General features: G+C 44.2%; 1 protein-coding gene across 1 annotated transcript in view; it reads left to right on the forward strand.

Moving 5' to 3' along the window:
- Positions 1-1,665: 1,665 nt before the first annotated feature.
- The window catches only part of LOC308433805 (palmitoyltransferase ZDHHC11-like), a gene marked incomplete at both ends in the record, with an annotated part of 30,387 nt that continues 8,068 nt past the window's right edge, over positions 1,666-23,984 (forward strand). The window contains 6 exons of the mRNA XM_080933891.1: positions 1,666-1,881; positions 8,670-8,848; positions 9,588-9,689; positions 11,900-12,024; positions 13,926-14,081; positions 18,629-18,741. Coding sequence (XP_080790017.1) covers positions 1,666-1,881; positions 8,670-8,848; positions 9,588-9,689; positions 11,900-12,024; positions 13,926-14,081; positions 18,629-18,741 — 891 coding nt within the window. The remainder of the gene's footprint in view (positions 1,882-8,669; positions 8,849-9,587; positions 9,690-11,899; positions 12,025-13,925; positions 14,082-18,628; positions 18,742-23,984) is intronic.

Consider the following 23,984-nt stretch of genomic DNA (forward strand, 5'->3'; position numbering starts at 1 on the left):
CCTTCAGTGGGTGGTGAAGCTGGGCTCTGCCTTTCAGAGTCCTCACCAGTGGGAACCAGTTAGCCTCATTTCCATTCTATCTTTGCCACCCACTGGTCTTACACCTCCATTATGTCCCACAGCCAGCAGTAGGTAGTCTCCTTGGTTGCAGTGGCTGTGGCTTTATGAGCTGTGGAACCTTCCTTTGTGAGGTGTTCCGTATCTGCTTTGTTCATGGGAACGCTCCACCACTGTCTAACATGTCAGCACTGAGCAAGAAGTGTCTGACCTGTGCTGCTCAACCTGATGAGAGAGGTAAGAATGCAAAGTAGACATTGGCCACAGGCAGTAATGGTTCATCTCATAACTGCCCTGGGTGAGAGCCTCACAGGTGGAGACCCCAGCTATCATGTAAACTGTTTGGTTTCTTAGAGCTGGCAAGACTTCTGTCTGATGAACCTTTCCATGGGGATGTACAGTGAGAGGTTAAAGACTGGGAAGGCTCCTCCCAAGAAATAAGGGCACTGATGGGAAATCATGAACAGCAGAGTTGGACAGTTCAAAGAGAATTATGGGAGGCACCTAAGGCCACATAGAAAGACAGAATCAATGGCCGTGAGTAACACTTAAGTTCTGGGAGTGTCCGCTATGGCTGTGTTAGTAGTCATGATAGGGTGAAACTGAAACCTACAGTGAAGGGTGTAAAAGCAAGAGACCCGAGCCAAATAGTCACAGATGCTAGAAGCTCCCAGCACCACTGACTCTTGAATCTAAGATCACAGCTCATAGTTTACTAGAGTCACACACATCCTTAGTCCTCAAGCCCTCAATTATGCTATTATAAGTGAATGAAGAGACTCTAGTTCAGATGACAGGGTGTAACTGAGGGAGGCAAGCCTGGGTATTGACAGGTATCACAGGCAGACTATGAACAGAGCCAGGCAAGAGATAGTTTGGACATGCCAGGTAGCAAAAATGAGGCATCTAGAGGACCTAAGAATTGTGTGGTGCACATGTATGATGTAGGGAGTGTTGTTCTCTGTGTGTTATGAAGCTGTATGTTCTATGTGTGGCGTATAGCTTTGTGATATATATATATATTCCCATACAGCAACTATCAAAGCTAAACTTTGGGACTGGCAGGAAGATGAGGGCTTATTTTGTTGGCTCACTGCCAGGTCCCTTTCTCTGTAAAATCAGTGTACTGTGCACTTCTCCTTGCCCTGGGCCCCATCTCTAGCGCTCCCTTCCTCCACAGCAGCACCTTCCTAGGAGGTAGGGCTCTATGAAAATGGATGCATTTGGGTTCTTACATAAGAAGGCCTCAGTGTTGTTCTCTTTATGTCTTTTCTAATACTTGTCGCTCGAACATTTATGACAGAATTGTGTCAAGGAGAGAAGTGGTACTCTAGCAGATCTGGCCTAAACAAGGGGTCTATTCATGAAAATATGGGCTCACAGAGGTAGGATAGACATACTCAGCCTCGTGCCCACTATCCGGCGGGCTGCAAACCTACCTGTCATGGTAGAAATCTCCTGCCAACCCTAGTCTGCCATACCAACTGGCCATGTGGGCATCAGCTTCTGACCCAGGTTCTGGCGACCCTCTGATAATGACAAGTGGTATTGCAAGATACTCATTCTATGCCCAGGAATAAACAGCTTTGTGCCCTTTTTGTCTCTCAGATGAACATCTGTGGCATCAACCGGGTCCTCCCAGAAGCCCAGGAAAACAATGTGAAGAAGTTTCTACCACGCCCTCTGTCTAGGGTGAATGGCTGGTCACCACCCCTCCACTCCTTTCAGGCAATATCCTGGACCACCTACCTGGGCATGTCCATTGTCACCTTTGGGATCTTCATCCCCTTTCTGCAAACTAGCTGGAAATATGCTGCCAATGTTGTATCCTTTGTAATAGAAGGGTGGGCCCCTGGGCTACATGTCTCTTGGAAGGGGGAGGGCTTCTGAAGGTCTTCAAGAGATTTGGCTCTGAGCCCTATTGTGCCTATACAGTGGGCTCTGACTCTGCCCAGACCACTTGTTCCTACAGCCCTGAAGTCCGCCCTGTGACCCCACGTTGCCAATAGAAAGTGTTCTTGCTATTGTGAGTGTTAGAATCTGCTAGATACAAGGTGACAAATAGGGACCCTGGAAATGGTGACCCAAGGAAAGGGAAGCAACTATAGATTGTAGTTACATTTTTCTTACAGTGTACAAACAGGCCCTTCTCCATTGACTCTCAGAGTAGCCAAATCAATAAGAAAGGACTTTGGAAGCATATACTTGGCTGTCACTGGTGCACAGCCTGCCAGTGGGCTTGGATTCCCCTATAGAGCCCATTCCCAAAGCATGGAAGGTATACAGGAGTCCTAGTCCTGAACAGGCCTTTAGAGATGGTTCCCTAAGGCAGTGGGAAGACCTATATCCATAATCACTTCTTTATGGCATTGTGTATATCAGGGTGGGGCATCTGGGATCTACCATTCCACTTAACATCTGATAAGGGAGACCAGGCCCTCAGAAATGAGTTTACTTAGAGCCAGTGTCAAGCCAGTACAAAGTGGGCTTATGCTCAGAAAATTGCATCCACAAGCCATAGATGAGGCCTAAGTGACATTGTCTTAGGACATATTCTGGGTGTAGACTGTACGGGGCACTTTGGCTGGCATTCTGCAGGTCCTGAGAGTTAGGAGAACTAGGCATAGTGAGTAGTGGATGGAGACCTTGCAGGACACTGGACTGAATGACTGTTACAAGAGCCAGAGCAGGTACTGTTACATTTTGGAGGTCCACTTTGCTGAGTCTGGGTATAGGAGTATCTCACAGTCATTCACGTCAGCAGTTAGAACTGGCAAGTCTCTCATTTTCCACATGCATGTTCAGGGGAGCATCTTTAAAAACAAAACGAAACAAAAAAACAAAACAAAAATCCTCGGATGTCAGAAACTATCCCATGAAAATGACATGGTTTATGTCAGAGCCTGACTCGTGCTCATAACCACTATGCTGAGAAAGCACACTGCAAACTACCACCCATTTCCCAATATCCCTATTGCCAACACCACAGTTCTCTTTTATTTTACAGTGAGTGCAGGGGACTTATTGTACCACCCTGGAGCTTCCCACAGTGTGGTGCCTCTGGGTCTTTGGTTGAAGAAACTGGAGCAGAATATTTCCCAGTTCAGCTGTGATTGGTTCTTTTCTAAATAGTGGTAGAGACTTCTTTATGGGAAGGCTTTTGAGAATGAATTCAATGTCATAGGTAAAGAGTTATGCAGGTTTTCTGCTTCATCTTATGTTCATTTTAGTAAGGTATATTTCTTGTAAAATTTGAGTATTCTAAAATGTCAAATTTCTTAGAATAAAGTTATTCACAATATTGCCTATGCTTTTCATTTCATCTCTGAAGGATACAGATTTGGGGGGTGGGACAGGATTTTCTGTATAGCCCAATATTGCTAGAAACTTGTGATCCTCTCGAGTGTTAAACTTAGGTGTGTATTACATTCAGGGCATATAGAAACATGTCTTCATTGGCTGCCTTCCTTCCTTCCTTCCTTCCTTTTTTTTTTTTTTTACCTGAAATTGGATCTTTCTATGAGGCTCACTGTGAACCCCCAGTCCTCCTGCTTCAGCCTCTCCAATGCTGAAATTGTATGTGTGTACCACCACCCTGGCTTTCTTGTGGAGAATCACCTTTACAGTTTACTACTTTTCTCTACTGTTGGCCTCTTTCTATCTTCAATTTTCCAGCTTTTTATTTATTATTATTATTCCTTCTTTCAACTAAAGGACTCTCACCTTTAAGTGGAAATGCAGGTCATTGGCTTCCTCAACATATACTTATGAGTTATGCTACTATATCTTCCCTGAAAGTTTGGGCCCTGTCCTGGGTAGTTTTGTCAATTTGACACAAGCTAGAGTCATTTTGGAAAGGGGAAGCTTAACTGAGAAAATGCCTCTATAGTACTGGCCCATAGGCAAGTCTGTAAGTAATTTTCTTTGTTGATAATTGATGTGGGAGAGCCCAGCTCACTGTGGACAGTGCCTTCCCTAGGCCACATTGTCCTGGATGGTATAAGGCAGGAAACTGAACAAGCCATAATAAGCAAGACAGTAAACGGTGTTCCTCCATGGCTTCTGCTTCAGTTCCTGCCTCCAGGTTCCTGTCCTGCCCTGACTTCCCTCAGTGATGGACCATTACCTGGAAATGTACAATGAAATAAACCCTTTCTTCCCCAAGTTGCTTTGGTCATGATATTTTTATCACAGCAATAGAAATCATAACTAAGAAAGCCCTTCATTACTCTCAAAGCAGGCCAACACCAGTTGCTCATATAGTCTTACTAGTGATAGACTTATTTTTAGGGATAAACCAAAGATGCCTCTAGCATGTAAACTGTGATCCCACAGACATCCTGGCAACATGCAACCCTGAAAATACACACAATCCTGGGACACACAACATGAATATACATACCCCGGAGACTTACATTCCAGGTACATTCACACTGAGCACATCACAGGCCCACATGCATCCTGGGAAGACTTCCTCCACCCTGTGCATGCATCCTGGGTACACACACATTTCAGGCATATATGCACATATCTCTGATACACATGACCTGGTCATATGTACATACCAAGCACACTTGTGACCAAGAACCTGTCCCCCCTCAATCCAGGCACATGAACCCTGAATATGCACACATCCCAAAGAGCCCCCTACTCCAACCCTGGCAATGCACTCTGAATATGTGTATATCCTAGGCACATATATCCCAGACATGTGAACCCTGGACACACTTTTACTCAACTGATCTTGCAACATCAGGTCTTGTCTAGGAGAGATAGGCTGAGGATGGCCTGTAGGCGTCAACTACAGGTACAGTGAATAGCTTCAGATCCCTGGCTCCCCCATGCCCAGGATCCAAATAGGCAGCAGTACCCTCTTCCAAGAGGAGTCTTTGCTAAAGCCCAGGTTCTATTCAGTCACCAGAATAGAGTTAGGTATTCAAGCCATGTGAGACTATAACATGTGGAAATTAAAATTTCCCATGAGAGAGGGGGACAGAAAGGTGTAGCTGCCTGAGCCATACTTTTCATATACATAACACACCCTACCAACCTTCTCATCAGGGTGACAGGTTACAATGCTGAGTTGTGGCCCCTCTCACTATACCTAGTATGGAACCCACAAATCCTGCTGTATCCTCCTTGGTCCTCCAGAATCTCTAGACCTTGTTGTTGGCCCAGTGAGCCTCCAATGTGTCCTGACACCGAGGCCCTCTGTCCTCCAATAGCATCTGTCTGGGGTTGTGTCCTCTAACCAAGAGTCCTCAAGCTCCCTAGGTCTGCAGGGCTGAAAAGCAAATGTTATTGATTCCTGTGTGTTCTTTAATGTAGGCAGTTGGCCTCTGGGGCCCACAGCCATGATGAGGGATAAAAGATGGTACTGAAGTCATTAGCTCAATGCCCCACTTCTGTCTGTGTAACCCCAGACATGGCACTGTCACTAAATGCCTTAGCGTGGGTGAAAAGAGGCAATAGTTCAAGAATTTCTAATGTCGCCCAAACATCCTTTATGTGAGTTTTAAAACCCAGAATCTGGTCAGCTCTGAGTCTTGAATATAGGGATAGGGCCTCTCTGTTTCCTTTGTGGAACATGGCAGTTGCCAGACTGAGCTTGGCTGTATTTCTGAGATGTCAGGTAGCCTGTGGCCTGTCAGGTTGACTAGGAAGTTTCGGCAAGAGAATAATATAGGTGTTAGCACAATCCAATGCCATTAGCATGCGGTACCTGTGGGGGCCTAGTTACGGTCCGTGCTAAATCTCTAGGTCTGCCATTCTTCCTGAATCTGTCCACCTGTGTCCTATAAAGGGAGGGTTTTCCTCCCTGCTCCATACCTTCCATCTTGCTTCCTTTCTTTCATATCTTTTCATCAGTACTGTGAAATAATGTGTGTGAGACATATGGCTGTCCTAACAGAGCTACTCAAGGTGTCTTAGGTGAGGATGATGTATTTCTCTTAGTTCTGGGGTAGGTAGCAGTCTAAAATGAAACTGACCCAGGGCCACATTCTCCCGAAAGACACTGGGGAAGTACTCTGTCACCCGGTACTACCTTGGCCTGGGAATGCAGTCTTCTCCTGGTGTTGGCCAAGCTTCTGCCCTGGGAAATCAGTCTCCTGTGTTTCTCATAAAAATAGTTTGTGTGTGTGTGTGTGTGTGTGTGTGTGTGTGTGTGTGTGTGACATCATAACATGTATGTGGAGTTTAGAGGACAACTTTATTCTTTCCCCTTTCTCATTTATTTATTCAGTCTACACCCTGATTGCAGCTGCCCCTTTCCTCCCGGCCTCCCTCACACAGCCCCTCACCACACACCCTCCTTCTCCTCTGAAAAGGAGAAGATCCCTTCCTGGGTACCAATGGCACATCAAGTCATTGCAGGGCCCAGCATATCCTATCCCAGTGAAGTTGTACAAGGCAGCCCAGAATGGGATCCACAGGCAGGCAACACAATTAGGGACAGCCCTCTACTCCATCCCCTGTAGAGGACAACTTTTCAGGAATCAGTTCTCGTTTTTTCCCCCCTCCCCCCTCACACACACAGGATCCAGGTTGTCAGACTTCCACAGGAAGCTCTTTGAGCTGTTGAGTTACCTTGTTGGTCTATAGCTGCCATTTTCATAAGGTCTGTGATCACTGTGAATGAGATTGTTCCCAATGGCCTAATTCACCTGGTTTGTGATGACTCTGTTTTGCAAGTGAAGTCTGCCAACCTTAGTGTCAGGATGTAGACGATGTGTTTAGGAGACACACACTGCCTTATAATCACTGCTTTCTTCTTTTTATTCCTAACTCGGCCCTGTTTGGCCCTGGATCTTTTCTGGTAGTTTTGTGTTTGCTACAGTGGGCCATTCCAGCAGTACACCTAAAGCCTCAGCTGCATTCCTTCCCAGAGCCCTGCTATATCCACTTGCTAGCTCAGTCTCAGCTGTTGTCTAGAGCTACTGGAGCTCCTGTAGCTTTCTTGGCTTTTCAGGTCAAGTTATTGCCTCTGAAATTCTTTTACTAGCTGAGCCTGACTACATTGGCATTATGCTCAAATGAGCAGCACGTAGTACTAGTTTGTAGCCACTAGAGGGCACCAGCAGCATTTGGCACCTGCTAGGCACCATGAGGGGCTGGGAAGTGAGGGGCTGGGTTAGAAGAGCTAGGACTTTGTGTGGAGAGGATCCCAGGAAACTCTGAAGCTAGGGAAAAGCCTGAAGATCCTTCTTGTGGTTCATATGAGAAAGGGCCACCAGGTTGGTGGCTTGTGAGGGTCCTGTCACCAGTGGGGCTCCTCTGCTGACAAAGGAATGGATAACACTGTTTAAACACAGGGTCCACAGTGTAATATCAAACCTTTAGCCTAGGAATCCTTTTTTGAGTGCTGGTTGTGCCAAGGCAATGCTAACGAAGGGGGGCGGGCATCAAGCAGGGTGTCTTAGGCTGTGATAGCTCAGCCACAGAATTTGCCCTGGAGGAATCATGAATCCAGACAGTACCAGAATGTTGGCTCCTCTTAGGCCTCCCCTCTTCCTGCGGAAACAGGACAAGGGAGAGGTCACTAGTTCGAGGAGGCTGAGGAGGGTGGTGTCCTGAGCTGGCGCCCTTCCTTTGTTTGTTTACTAAACACAGATTGTTGCTAGGGAATGTTCCAGCCAGCTGTGGTTCTCATAGGCTCCCACATGGAAACTTCCAGAGGGAGTTGGAGGGAGGCCTCCATGGAGGACGCCTCACCCTGCTTCTTTCAGTTAGCTATCCACTGAGACAAGGCTCTAGAGAAGACAGGAGCAGATCCTGAAGAAGTTTCTTTTCTGGGTTTCCTCTTGGGAATGTCACCTTGGTTTGGCCAGTCAGGCCATCTGAGACAAAATATAGTATGGTAAGGTTACCAACATGATTTCTATGGGTGACAGGGATATCATAAAAAAGATAGGCTGGCAAAGAGTTCCTGGACAAGCTTTGCACAGGAGACTGTGATAAAAGGATGTGCTGTAACTTAGTCTTTTCTAGGAGAACTCCATGTCCTAGAGGGACAGATTGAAGGTTGTGTCTGAAATCTGAGTCCTTTTTGTGACAGACAAAATGCTTTGCGGGTGGCCTCCTGGTACTCCACGTGACCGCTGGGGACTGGCTGTCCTTTAGGGTCTGTTTGACAGGCTCAGGTTCTAGGGAACCTGGCTCAGCTGTACCCTCCATATGATTGCCTATGTCTCAGGAGTCTCCAACAGTGGGACTTCCATGTGTGAGTAGAGGATGGTGCTGGTAGTTTGTAGAAGATACGAGCATATAATGAGGTGTAGTCACAGAGAGCCTGGGCAGTTGATGCAGCTTTACCTTGTTTACTCCTCAAAATGCCTCCAGGTTTCTATTAGAACAGGGCTGTTCTAGTGTTACAGGGAAAGAGTCAAAACCCAGGTTCCTGCCACTTAAGACATTTCAGGGTTGTGCACACTGTGGCCAGTAGTTAGCTGGCTGGTCTGGTTCTCCAAAGTGAGTGTGTCTATGGGGTCTGCTCTCGGATGCTGCAGACATCAATCACTAGGAGTCCCAGTCTCTGACACTGTTTGTCCCACCGGGAGACACTATGCATCACATCAGCCAGGTTCAGGGCTCTGTGTTCCTTGACAGCCCAGGTGTTGGGTGGGATGTTCATGTTCCACCTCATCGTGCACTTGATTGCAATTACCATCGATCCAGCTGACACCAATGTCCGACTCAAAAAGGACTACTTGGAGCCTGTGCCGATCTTCAACCGGTCCAAACATGCACATGTGATTCAGAACCAGTATTGCCACCTGTGTGAGGTTACCGTGTGAGTGGAGTAAGAGTTTGGGTATAGAGTCCTGCTGACCCATGTCCCCACAGTTGCCTAAATGAGCCTGCTTTTGCTGTGCACTGCCCTTTTGTGGCACCCCTTGGAGGGCTCAGTCATGTACTCACAGCCTCCTAGTGGGCCTATATACTATACTGCCCTACCCTATAGACTGACAGTCCTGCCTCCTAATTCCCAATACCCCTCTCCCTTGGTGTGAAGAGCTGCCGTCTGAGGCCCAGCAGTGTCATTCTTAGGTCCTCTTGTACACACAGACCCTTCTTTGTAGTGGTGGTGGGGGGAAGCATGCTACTTCCTTGTATTTTTTTTTCTTCTGATCAACCTCACATTTCCAATTGGGGAGGCAGGAAAGCAATTTCAGCTGATGCCTGGTGGAGTCCAAAGTCTCCAGAACCTGAGCAGGGCAGCACACTGACTTGGCTACAGAAAGACACTGTAGGCACTGGGTGAATTACCAGCCTTCAACTCCTAGATAGAACTTCCAGGCTCCCATCTAGCAAACAAGATTACTTACAGGAAAGTCCTGGGTCCACCTTCCAGGAACAGTGCCTATGGGCACAGGCTCATCTCTCTGCCCAAGATGGCCTTGTCTTTTCTATAGACTTCCAGTTCCCTACTGCCTTTAGATAGAGGCCCCACCCACCATTTCAGGATAGACACTCAGTTCCCATGGAGCATTTTGGACTAACAGGCTTTTTCCCCCCAATTTCTCTTCCAGGAGCAAAAAAGCCAAACATTGCAGCTCCTGCAACAAATGTGTCTCTGGCTTTGACCACCACTGCAAATGGCTGAACAACTGTGTGGGCAGAAGAAACTACTGGTGAGGCATTCTCATGGTCAAGGTTGTAACCCAGGGGAGGGACCTGGGAGAGGATGATCTTTGGACCATGTCTCTGTTTCCAACTGCGGCAGAGCTTAGTGATTATGTCCTGCTGGGTTTGATATGTGTTTGGTGGGGCTGTTCCTAAACACGTGGGTCAAGTTCACATTCACCAAGTCCATAAATAGAGTGCTCATCATGAACAATAGGTCAAAGCCTGGTCTAGCCTCCTAAACTTACTTCAAGCCTATCTACCTTCTTAATGTCATGGCCATCAATCTAAGAACAGTGTCTAGACCCTTGAGCACAAGAGTAAGCATATAGGCCCTCCTAAGGCATCACCCTGCTCATGAATGCAGAATCCAGAGAGCTTCTGGGCATCAGGTCAGGGTGTAGAACAGTGGTTCTCAAACTTACTAATGCTGTGACCCTTTAATAGAGTTCTTCATGTTGTGGTGACCCCCCCAACCATAAACTTATTTTAATTGCTACTTCACAACTGTAATTTTGCTACTGGTATGAATAATAATGTAAATATTTTTGGAGATAGAGGTTTGCCAAAGTTGTTTTGACCCACAGGTTAAGAACCACTGGCCTAGGCTGTCCATTAGCCCTGTGAGTCCTGAAGATGAACAGGACATAGTAGCCCCTTACACCAACCCCATTCTTTCCCCTGCCATGATAACACATTGGGCTATGATGTGTCTGCCATCCATCCAGGGAACAACTACTGTTATTAGGCATCCCAATGTGGCCTTCAAATGGTCACCATGGTTCTGGCAGTAGCTGGATTAGTCAGGAGACCCTAGCCCACTGTTTCTTTGAGAGCCTCATACTGTCTGGTCATGAGGATTTTTTTTGTTTGTTTGTTTTTTTTTTTTTTTTTGTTTTTGTTTTTTGTTTTGGCTAACCAAGTAGCTTCTGGGAAGGCAAATTGGAATAGGTGAGGTGTGGTCTGCCCATAAGTGGGGAGAGGGCAAGAGAAAGCACACATGCTGTGAGATTGAGACATGGTCTTTGTGTGCCAAAACTGGGGTCAAGGGAAGAGCAGAGGGTGATAGGTACCACCCATTCTCACTAGATGGCACTGATTTTTAGCATCTTCACTTTCTATCCCCCCACTCCCGTTCTCCATGGTCCAAGAAAGCATAAGTGGGGGAAATGTAGTTTTTTAAAATTTAAACATTTTTATTTTTAGTTAAGGTATGTGGATGTTTTGTCTACTTGTATGTCTGGGTACCTTTTATTCTCAGAGGCCAGAAGAAGGCATCATATCCCCTTGGAACTGGAGTTACTGAAAGTTTTAACCACCATGTACAAACTGAGAATTGAACTCTGGTCCTCTGGAAGAACAGTCAGTATTCATAACCACTGAGCCATCTCTCTTGCCCTTCGATGGCATTTTGATATAATTTGGCCCCAGAGTTGAATAGAAATCCATGTCTCACAGTCCTAATAAACAGGAGGCCATGTGGATATTGGAGGATGGAGTACAATAAAGGCTGGAGAAGCTCAACACAGAGCATGGGAAGGCAGTGAATGAAGAAGGCAGGGGAGGAGGAAGGAGGAGGAAAGAGGAGAAAAGAAAAGGAAGATGAGGAGGAGGAAGATGAATAGGAGAAAGAACAAGAAGAAAGGAGGATAACAAGAAGAGGGAGAAGAGAAAGGACCACAACAACAAAAATGAGGAGGTAGAAGAGGAGAAAAAGAACAAGAAGAGGGAGAACAAGGAGAAGGAGAAGAAAAAGAAGAGGAGGAAGAGGAGGAGGAGAAACAATAACAGCATCAATAAAACCAAAGACAACAAGAAAACAAGAAAGACTGTCATTCTTGAGTAGTCATGATACACGCTTACTGGAAGATGTTCTGCCCACCTAGGTGTTAGTCTGCCATCTTGGGGATTAACTTTTTCTGTTGGATAGGAATGACAGTTTTTCTTAGACTGCAGGATGGAAGGACATGAGGACTCAGGTAGCAGGCTATGGGAAATGTGGAACATTACAACCATGAGCCAGAATTTGCCTAGGGTATGTAAAAGACATAGTAGAAAGAACACAAGCAGGGAGGGTGGTGAAGACACCAGTAGACTTTGGGTTCTGTGCTTCCATATTACCACACCAGGCCTGTGTGTTGATCTCATATACTCAGCTAGGTATTAGTCTGTCCTAACCACCTACTTGCTCCTCTCTGAGCAGCATTCTCTCATGCAGGTTCTTCTTCTGCTCTGTGGCCTCAGCTGTAGTTGGGCTTCTTGGTGTGATGATTATCTTGTTGTACATCTTCATCCAGTACTTTGTCAACCCCAGTGATCTTCGCACGGATCCTCTATATAAAGGTACCCTTCTGATGCTCAGGGACTGCTTCTGCCTGGTTCCCATGTGCCAGCTGTTAGGCTTCTAGGCCTCACCTCAACCCATCTTTGTTCCCGCACTCTCCAGTTGCTCTGAGACTGGGGATTAGAGTGAGGTATACCCTGACCCTTCAGTCAGTCTTGAGTACTTAGACAGTGGACTGTTTAGTGCTGGGTGGAGAAGGCTGGTGCCTATCTTGTAGGAGACAACTACTTGTAGACAGGAACAGAAGAGAATGGGGCTATTATATATATATGTCTAGCCACAGACTCTAAGGGGAAGCTCAATGATTCTATGATTAAATAGGCCCAGAAGTCCAAACCCATGACATAAATGTCTGAAACAAGCAAGAAGGAAAGGGATTGGGCTGAGCATGGCCTCCAAAATGTGTAAAAGTCCTGACTTAGACATGAGATGGCACATTATTTGAAAAAAGTGTCTCTGTGCATACAGCTAGGAATTCTGAGCTAAGAAGTCCATCCTAGGCCCCTCTTGTGCTCAAATCCAATGCCAGTGCCTTCAGGAGAAACAAGAGGAAATATAGACTTGCACAGAACCTATGGTTGTAGGAGTCATAGGTTGGGCAATATGACCACAAGCCCAGGAGCACTCAGAGCAGGAGGAGGATAGAGGGCCATCTTCTAGAACCACAGAGAGGATACTCTGATTTCAGGCTTGTGACTTACAGATATGAGGGGATTACTGTATTGTTAGGTGCTGCCAGCTTATGATCACTTGCTACAACAGCCCCAAGATACTGACACAGGTGACTGAAGTGGGATGTTCTTTTGCTTGTTATCCTATGGGCCAAGGGGTTGCCACCCCACCTCTGCTCCAAGCATCATAGGCATATACCCAAGCCCTGCTACAGGAGATATTAGAATCTGTGTACCACTTGTCTTGGGGCATCCCTGGAACCAACATGACAGAAGGTTCTTTTAAGAGTTTTATGAGTTCCATGTAGAAGGACCTCAGCTTCTGTATCCCCTGTAACCACCTAGGACTTCTTAGTACTCCTTAGCATGCTCTGGAAACCACCAAAATGGCCCCTTCATTAGTAATGTTACTACATTTTCCTAAACAACTATCATGCTGAGCAAGCAGAGAAAGGGAAAAGAAAAGAGAAAGGAAGGTGAGAGAGAAAATCAGAGTATGGTAACCTAGCTGGGGCCACTGACCATGGCATCAGATGTGGTGCAGAGTAGACTTGTAATTCTTTTAGTATGAGTGGAGATCATTTCCTGGATTGCCATTCCAGGACCCTACAGAGTCCATGGCCTGAGCTCAGCATCTTGTGGGCTAGAGTTCACCATGCCATCACTGAGTAGGGGACATCTGTGAATTGGCATCCAGTGGCTCAGCTCACAAGGCAGCATATAGTATTCCCTTTTCAGATTGCACAATAGGAGTTCATTCTAGAAAGAGCTTAGCACCATTCTAGAATGTGACATGGGTCAACATGTGTGAGCTTGGAGTCTGCTCCACTGTTCTGCCATACAGCCTTGGAAACCCCATATACATAGTCTTGATCTTGAGGATCATAGTGAGCAGTGCAGAAATGCACCAAGAAGGCTTGATGTTTTATTGATGTCTGTGAGGTGATTGATCTGAAATAAAGGTCAAGGCTTTAGAGAAGGGGAGGGGAAGGGTTGGATCTGCACTCCAGTATTCAGGGACTTCTCTCTATCATCTTGAATCCATAAAATGGGAATCATAGTGCTGGACACAGCCAGTGGGCCCATAGAGCAGAGAAAATGCAGGGCAAAACCCATTCCTTGTCTGGCTGTCCTCACTCACCCTAGCAAGTGCTACCCCTCTGCTTACCTGACCATAGGTGCTGCAGTTTGGATAGGTGCTGGATGGACATGTCTCTCTGTCTTCATAGAGATACACTCTGAGAACATATGGTTGCTGTTCCTCTCACTGTGGCCTGTGCCTGTGAAGACCCCCGTGGTCCTTTCCATTGCGGTGATGGTTCTGCTGCTATCCATCGCCAGCTTCATGCTGCTCGGGCACCTGCTCATCTTCCACTTCTACCTGAGTATGTACCCCTCTAGTCTCACTGCTTCAGTTCACTTGTCTTGGGAAGCCTTGACTACAGAAAAGAGATACCAAATGAAGGCCAGCAAGTCCAGCAAAGAACTGAACACATGCTCAGAAGCCCACAGAAAGCACGGGAGCTGCTAAAATATACAGAGATAAAGGAATATGACTATTATATGAGAATAGGACACTAGGATCAGGAGGATTTAGGAAAGCAACAAGCAGAAATTGTAACAATGAAGCTTAAGCTCAAAGGACTACTTTCCCTCATTCTAAGGGGAGACTCTATCCACAAATATGTATCATAACATATTTCATGCTGTTATGACCATCTGCCTAAGAAAGTGTTGAGTTAGAGCCACTTCTTTTATATACATGGTTTCTGCTGTAGGAAACTTCTTTGTTCTCTGGCAATGGTAGGCCTGGCTACTCTGGCAGTGCAGGTTTCCTCCAGCTTCACTTATCCAAACCTTAGTGGTGGTACAGAACCTGTCTGAGGCTGTGATAATGGTGTCTGGCAGAGGGCTAGCCTTCTCCCATGGAAAGACCCCACTTATGGCCAGTGGTTCTTACCAATAGCATTACCATAAACCTAGAGCATGCTTCTTAACCTTAACCTATAGGTATGTTTAACACACTCCTGACTTCAGCATTGTTGATGACTTGAGACTTAGATTCTTTTTCTCCTTCTACTCCTCTTTCTTTGTCCTCATCCTCTTCCTCCTTTCTTCTTCACTTTCCTCCTTCTCCCTCCTCCTCGTCTTCTAAGTATAGTGAAGACCCATGGATGAAATCTTGTTGCTTTGATTTGAAGTTATATTTTTAGGTTGTATATAGGAATGACCTCGTTCATTTATATTTATGTGTTTGGATGTATTTGTAGAGTGGGAGGGAACCAAGCCTCAAACTTACTTCAACTGAGCCTATATGTTTCAACAGAACACCATGTACTATTTTATAATAACAAGGCTAGGAGGGAACCTAGCATTCCCTGTGACTTAGACACTTAGAATGATGTATCTTTTGGGTTACTTTTAAAGCTCTCCACTACTTTTATAAATAGGAATTTAAAAGAAACATTATTTCTAAGCTTACCTGGAATTTTTTTCTCATGCTTTCAGATTTATCAGTAATGCCATCTTTCCTAGCAACTGACCTCATGTAGAACACATTTCCTTCTTTATCTAGATGTCCATCCCCCTCTCTCAGAGCTAGATCCACCACCTGGTGTCATGCCAGCACTCCCTACAGAGCCTATATCCATAGACCCTGAGGATTACTGAGTACATTCTGCCCAGGAACACAAAGTTGGTGTTAGCCACTTTCCCTTTCCATTTCAAAACAAGGACTTTGTGCCTACCATGTGCCAACTCAAGGTAAGGGAGGGGCAATTTTGCATGGCACTGAGGCACATTGTCTGGAAAACATTTTACTGAAACATACTCTGGACATCAGACTGCATAGGATAAAAAGTGAAGCCTGCATGTAAGGTATGAATGTGCTAAATCCAGAATAGTGAGCACCACAGAATGTTGGCTTCTTTCCATAGAAGGCTTCTCGAATGGAGCATGTCCCCTGGAGTATGTCAGACAGCATGATCTGCTTTGTCCCACCTGTGCCATGCATAAGACACTCAGCAGCAAGGACCCATGAGTTATCAACTGTTCTGTCTTTCCTTTTTTACATAGAATCTTTTAAGACTAGGTTCTGGGAGTACAGTCTAGCCCACACATGAAGCTGACTAATCTGAAGGACGCTTCAGAGCTACACCATTCTTACTCCTTCATCCAATACCCCCAGGAAGCCAGACAGTTTGATGCATTCCCTGTTGTTCATTCAGGCTGAGGAAAAGTCTAGTGACATGCTGACAGCAACATTTTGAGTCTTCGCAAGTCTCAAAGATTCACCCATAATCTTTTGAACCCTAGATATGGTATGCTTTACTGGTGGTAGGAGTGTTCTGTCATTGACATTCATAAAGCCAAGACCCAGCCAGATGCTTCCTGAGTAATGCTGTTTCCAGAATTTAGTAAGGATGCTGGCCTCAAGTTCCCTCATCTTCTACCACCATGCCTGCCCTCTCAAACTAGGGTCTGGAACAAAGATACATCGTAGCAGCTTCTATCTGGACCAGAAAGTGTGTGAAGACTTCACATGACCTAAGTCAGGAAGACATGTACAGTGATGTTCTGTAGCTGTCCATGATATCTTTACCTGGCTCTGTGAACAAAGATCACAAACTGAAAGCTGTAGAAACCAAGGGCCTCAAGCATGCAAAACTCACAGATGGAGAGGGAGGTATGGTACAGAGAGCCCTGACTGAACTTCTGTGGCCCATGCACTGGGCCACATATGCTGGATATACTTTTTGATAGCACTTTCCAGCTCCCAGGTGTAAGAGACTAACCATTTACTAGCTTTTGGCCCCAAGATCCTTGATGCTAAAAATGACTTGCTCTCTGTATTCATGGTCAACCAGGCCTCTTAGGAAATGGTTGTTATGCTGGTATCATAGCATGTGGAAAGTGGCAGAGGCTAGGAGAATATTGCTCAGTCTTCATTGTGTGGAGTGAGTTCAAGCGTCTTCAGTGAGCTGCTTCCCCTTCCCCCAGAACATTGACTAGGACTTGCCTTCATCTCTCCTCTCCAGAAATGTTACCAAGGAGTGTGATGGTCAAGCTAATCCCACTAGTCACCTACTATGAAGCCAAAGGCCTGTGAATTGGCTGGAAATATGTGTGTAGTGTGGCCACAGATCTAGACTTCTGTTCTTGTGGCTGCTGATATAGGTTGGCTTTTTGCCCACAGTGAACTGCAGTATGCCCCACTCTTTCTTGTATGGTGCACAGGAGATTCATAGAGAGCCATGGTGCTGTACTTCCTGAAGAATAAATAGCATGATTCCATTTGCTTCCCTCTGAGAGACTGTGGTACTGAGAGAGGTCTGCCATGGCCATGAGAGTATTTCCAGTTCAAGGCCAGACACATGCACAGAATTGGTACCTGAATTACTTTTCAAAACTGTCCAAGTATACTGCAGTTGATATCACATCTGCTGGGCCATACCCTGGAGAACAAGGGGCAGCTAGCCACTGAGAGCTTCTGCCACCACTGTTCCCAATGACACTCAGGATGGGCTCACAAGGACCGAGAGCAGGACAAGAAATAACCAGTGGCAGATGGAACCGGAGTAAAAGGTTAGTAAGGATAGGGGTGTTTGGTATGAGGAGACTAGAAAGTGGTCCTCTAAAAAGGAGGAACTGGAGTCAGGCTGAGCATGCTGAGTTTAGACACCAAGTGTTTCCAGGACATGTTGGTTATTGTTATATCTTAGTAACACTTCCCAAAACTGTGGCTCTCGCTTAAAACTGTAGAGCTAACATAAATACACCTCAGCCGAGTCCGATTCAGGGCACTCATATTGGGATTCAGTGGCCACACCACCACCATAAGATTCTTCTAAACTCCCTGAAAGATAACTGGGAGATATATGTAGCTCCACTGAGTCACTGAAAGCCAGATCTGTAGCTCTAGCTTACACTCAAGGACTGAATCTCAAGGTACAAGCACCCATGTGGATGGCCCTCTATCAGGCATCACTTTGAAGCACAGGCCCACAGGCTTACTCTAACACAGGTGCTGGGAGCTGATGAGACTGGATTACAGCTGGGTGGGCGTAGGGAGATTCATCACTCTTAATAGCATAAAGTCAAATTCTGTAGGACCTTTGGGGGATAAAGAGGCCCACACTATCTCCTACTATCCTACTATCTGTAGGAGCTACAGATAGGACGATTGGGTGGCCTTGTAGCTCCTTAGAAATACTTGCAAACCACCTGCCTTCATGTATGTTGGTTTTGAAAAGTCAGACCCCTCCCTGGAAACATGGGGCTGAGATAGGTGCTTACAGTTCTTTTCTCAAAAACACATCTGATTTTCTTGAAGTAACCCAAGTTGTTCTGCTAGGTGTGGTTGCCAAAGTCCTAGCCTGCTCTGGGATTGCTTGCTATGTCTCACATTTGTTGGTAGCCCTGTGCTCTCTGAGTAAGAACACCTAGGTGAAGTGGCTGTGTGGGTCAGGGGAAGCAGGCACAGGGTGGATAGACTGCAGGGTCAGCTCAGGAGTCCAGTATTTCTGCCAACAGTACTTATGTTGCCCCTAGGTAGACATAGGCTTCCAGAATCCTTGGACAAAGTAGTCTCTCCTGAGCCTGCCCTCCTAGAGCCATTCTAGGAGGCTCTGGAGTAGTCTGCCATGATGCAGAAAGCAGGGGATTCATGAGAGTGCCATAGTCCAACTCCTCTGGGATATCACATCTCTGTGCTAAATTAGATGTTTTGTCTTGGGCAATAGGGAACAATTAGGTCTTGTCTAGAATAAAACATGCAGGGCATTGCTTGTCTGGCCTGACATACCTGGTCCTCTTCCTGTTCTTGGGACATGCAAGGCCTGGCAAGGTGGACTGCACACTGCATATGAGATTCTGTATGATATTTTGCATGGCTGCTGGGTGATCCTGTCCTTTCTTTCCCTTCCCTTTGTAGTTGTTAAGAACATGAGCACATTTGACTACATAATGCAGAAACGATTCCAGAAGAGTCCACAACTAGCAGAGAAGAAAGAGCTACCTCTACGGAAGAAGGGGAGCCTTTCTCAGGTGTGCCTGTCCCTCCATGTCATGCTCATAAGGGGCTGAGTCCAATGTGTGGAGGTACCCTAGACCTTCCAGTGTTGCACTGATTTCACTGTTGATACTGTCCTGAGACTCACTGGGAGTGTCTGGTGTAGTATGGTCTGTATACATGTAGTACTTAGTGTGTCTGTTGCATAGTGTATAATGTGTACATGCATATGTGCAGTGCTTTCATGTGTGGTGTTTCTGTGTGGTATGTAATGTAGATGATGCATGATGTAAGTGTTGTTTAGCTGTGCCAATGTGTGTGCTAATATATGGCAATTATGAATGTATGTATGTGTATATGTGTAATATGTATATGGTATGCTGTATGTCTTTGTGGTGTGTGATCTTTCTTTGTAATGTGTAGTGTTTCTGTGGTGAATGGTGCAATGGGGTGTGTGCTTTGTCTATAGCTTGTATGTGGTATGTGATGCATTTGTATGGTATGTATCTATGAGTGATGTTTATGTGGTGTGGGATATGTATGGTATGGAGTATGCCAATCTTGTAACTGTGGTGTTTGGTGTGCTGGGTCTATGCATGTGTGATGTGTCTGTGTGGTCTGTGATGTGTGTGTTCTTTTGATCTCATTTTTGTTTTGGTTTTAAGAGACAGAAGGTTATGAAAAATATGGGAGAGAGAGGAAATATTATAATTAAAGTATATTGTATGAAATTCTCAAATAAATACAAATAAAACAAGAAAAGAGGAGGAGAGATAGGAGGATAAGAAAGTCTCATACAAACTCAGATCACAGAGGAAGGAGAAACCCATTTAATGATATACCAGGATTAACTTGATACTAAAGCCAGACAATGTCAGCACAAGAGAAGACTATAGTGAGCTAAAGATATTCAGGAAACACAGCAAAACACAGGAAACACCATCTAACCAACACATAATAGTAAAGGCACACATAGGATTGTACACTATGAATAAGTGATATTTATTTTAGAAATTTATTTGTTTAAATATCTGAAAATCAATTATAGTAATAAAATACTAATAGAATAAAGGCCAAGAAACTTATGATCATGTGAACCCATACAGAAAATGGATGTGGTATTCAACATAGTACTGGAAGTCCTGGCCGGAGCAATTAGACAGCAAAAGGAAATCAAAGGGATACAAATTGGAAAGGAAGAAGTAAAAACATCACTGTTTGAAGATGACATGATAGTGTACATAAGTGACCCCAAAAATTCCACCAGAGAACTTCTACAGCTCATAAACAAGTTCAGCAAAGTGGCTGAATATAAAATTAACTCAAACAAATCTGTAGCTTTCCTCTACTCAAAGGACAAACATATGGAGAAAGAAATTAGGGAAAAGATACCCTTCATAATAGTCACAAACAATATGAAATACCTTGGTGTGACTCTAACTAAGCAAGTGAAGGACCTGTATGACAAGAACTTCAAATCTCTAAAGAAGGAAATTGAAGAAGATCTTAGAAGATGGAAAGATCTCCCATGCTCATGGATTGGAAGGATCAACATTGTAAAAATGGCCATCTTACCAAAAGCAATCTACAGAGTCAATGCAATCCCCATCAAAATTCCAACCCAGTTCTTCATAGAGTTGGAAAGAACAATGTGCAATTTCATCTGGAATAACAAAAGACCTAGAATAACGAAATCTATCCTCAACAACTAGAAAACATCTGCAGAAATCACTATCCCTGACTTCAAGCTATATTACAAGGCAATTGTGCTAAAAACTGCATGGTACTGGTACAGAGATAGGCACGTGGATCAATGGAATAGAATAGAATATCCAGAAATGAGTACTCACATATATGGTCACTTGATTTTTGACAAAGGAGCTGTAAACATTCAATGGAAAAAAGACAGCCTCTTCAACAAATGGTGTTTGTCCAACTGGCACTCAGCATGCAGAAGAATGAAAATAGACCCTTTCTTATGCCCTTGTACAAAGCTCAAGTGCAAGTGGATCAAAGATCTCCACATTAAACCAGGTACACTGAAATTATTAGAAGAGAAAGTAGGGAAAACCTTAAAACACATAGGCACAGGAGAAAATTTCCTGAAGAGAACACCGATGGCTCAAGCTCTAAGCTCAAATATCGACAAATGGGACTTAATGAGATTGCAAAGTTTCTGTAAGGCTAAGGACACTGTCAAGAAAACAAAACGGCAGCCAACAGATTGGGAGAAGATCTTTACCAACCCCACATCTGATAGAGGCCTAATATCCAAGGTATACAAAGAACTCAAGAAGTTAGACATCAGAGAATCAAATAAACCTATTAAAAAATGGAGTACAGAGCTAAACAAAAAGTTCTCAATTGAGGAATATCAAATGGCTGAGAAGCATCTAAGGAAGTGCTCGACATCATTAGCTATCAGGGAAATGCAAATCAAAACAACCCTGAGATTCCACCTCACACCAACCAGAATGGCTAAGATCAAAAATCCAGATGACGGCAGATGCTGGTGAGGATGAGGAGAGAGAGGAACACTCCTCCACTGCAGGTGGAGTTGTAAACTGATACAACCACTCTGGAAATCAGTTTGGTGATTCCTCAGAAAATTGGACATAGTAAAACCTGAAGACTCAGTTATTCCATTTCTGGGCATATACCCCAGAGAAGCTCCAACATACAACAAAGACATATGCACCACAATGTTCATAGCAGCCCCATTTATAATAGCCAGAAGCTAGAAAGAACCCAGATGTCCTTCAGTAGATGAATGGATACAAATATTGTGGTATATTTACGCAATGGAGTACTACTCAGCTATCAGAAACAATGACTTTATGAAATTCTTAAGAAAATGGATGCATCTAGAGAATATCATCCTGAGTGAGATAACCCAGTCACAAAAGAACAGACATAATATGCAGTCACTGATATTTGGATACTAACCTCAGAAAGCTCTGAACACCCCAGAAACAACTCACAGACTATATGAAGTTCAAGAAAAAACAAAGGCCAAAAAAAAAAAAAAAAAAAAGAAAAAAGAAAAAGAAAAAGAAAAACCATTATGCTTAATCTTTACACACCAAGAAAACTTTGACTATTTCCAGGTTACATCTTGTTTTACATGTTCTTTATGCTCATTGCAACTAGTAAGATTTTAATGCATACTATCAAACCTTTAAAAAATCAAGTACTGGCAAAAATGTATTTGCATGCTTTTATGCATAAATGCTTAAAATCTGAAAAAAAGAATATAAAATAAAAAAATAAAAATTGTTTGTTAAAGGTAAAAAAAATCGCTTCGGCAGCACATATACTAAAATTGGAACGATACAGAGAAGATTAGCATGGCCCCTGTGCAAGGATGACATGCAAATTCGTGAAGCGTTCCATATTTTTATAGAATCAGATGGAATACTACCTAACTCATTTTTTGAGGCTACAATAACCCTCATACCTAAACCAAACAAAGACCCTACAAGGAAAGAGAACTTCAGACCAATCTCACTTATGAACATTGATGCAAAAATACTCAACAAAATCCTTGCAAACCGAATCCAAGAACACATCAAAACGATCATTCATCATGACCAAGTAGGCTTCATCCCTGGGATGCAGGGATGGTTTAATATAAGGAAATCCATCAATGCAACCCACCATATAAACAAACTCAAAGAACAAAACCACATGGTCATCTCACTAGATGCTGAGAAAGCATTTGACAAAATTCAACACCCCTTCATGTTAAATATCCTGGAAAGAAGAGGAATCCAAGGTCCATACTTAAACATAATAAAAGCAATATACAGCAAACCAACAGCCAACATCAAATTTAATGGTGGGAAACTTGAAGCAATCCCACTAAAATCAGGGACTCGACAAGGCTGCCCACTCTCCCCCTACCTATTCAACATAGTACTGGAAGTCCTGGCTGGAGGAATTAGACAGCAAAAGGAGATCAAGGGGATACAAATCAGAAAGGAAGAGATAAAAACATCACTCTTTGCCGATGACATGATAGTGTACTTAACTGACCCCAAAATTCCACCAGAGAACTCCTACAGCTGATAAACAAGTTCAGCCAAGTGGCCGGATACAAAATTAACTCAAACAAATCAGTAGCCTTCCTATACTCAAAGGACAAACATGTGGAGAAAGAAATTAGGGAAAAGGTACCCTTCACAATCGTCACAAAAACTATGAAATACCTTGGTGTGACTCTAACTAAGCAAGTGAAGGACCTGTACGACAAGAACTTCAAACCTCTAAAGAAGGAAATTGAGGAGGATCTCAGAAAATGGAAAGATCTCCCTTGCTCATGGATTGGAAAGATCAAAATTTTAAAAATGGCCATCCTACCAAAAGCAATCTACAGATTCAACGCAATCCCCATCAAAATTCCAACACAGTTCTTCATGGAATTGGAAAGATCAATGTGCAATTTCATATGGAACAACAAAAGACCCAGAATAGCAAAATCCATCCTCAACAACAAGAAAACATCTGCGGGAATCACTATCCCTTACCTCAAGCTATATTACAAGGCAATTGTGCTGAAAACTGCATGGTACTGGTACAGAAATATGCATGTGGATCAATGGAATAGAATAGAAGATCCAGAAATGAGCCCTCACGTATATGGTCACCTGATTTTTGACAAAGGAGCTGTAAACATTCAATGGAAAAAAGACAGCCTATTCAACAAATGGTGCTGGTCCAACTGGCACTCAGCATGCAGAAGAATGAAAATAGACCCTTTCTTATCTCCTTGTACAAAGCTCAAGTGTAAGTGGATCAAAGATCTCCACATTAAACCAGATACACTGAAACTATTAGATGAGAAAGTAGGGAAAACTTTAGAACATATAGGCACAGGAGAAAATTTTCTGAACAAAACACCAATGGCTCAAGCTCTAAGGTCAAAGATTAACAAATGGGACTTAATGAGATTGCAAAGTTTCTGTAAGGCGAAGGACATTGTCAAGAAAACAAAACGGCAGCCAACAGAATGGGAAAAGATCTTTACCAACTCCACATCAGATAGAGGCCTAATATCCAAGGTATGCAAAGAACTCAAAAAGCTAGACACCAGAGAATCAAATAACCCTACTAAAAAATGGGGTACAGAACTAAACAAAACGTTCTCAGTTGAGGAATATCAAATGGCTGAGAAATATCTGAGGAAGTGCTCGACATCCTTAGCCATCAGGGAAATGCAAATCAAAACAACCCTGAGATTCCACCTCACACCAGTCAGATTGGCCAAGATCCAAAACTC

Source organism: Micromys minutus, assembly GCF_963924665.1.
Source record: "Micromys minutus genome assembly, chromosome: 20".
Classification (NCBI taxonomy): Eukaryota; Metazoa; Chordata; class Mammalia; order Rodentia; family Muridae; genus Micromys; species Micromys minutus.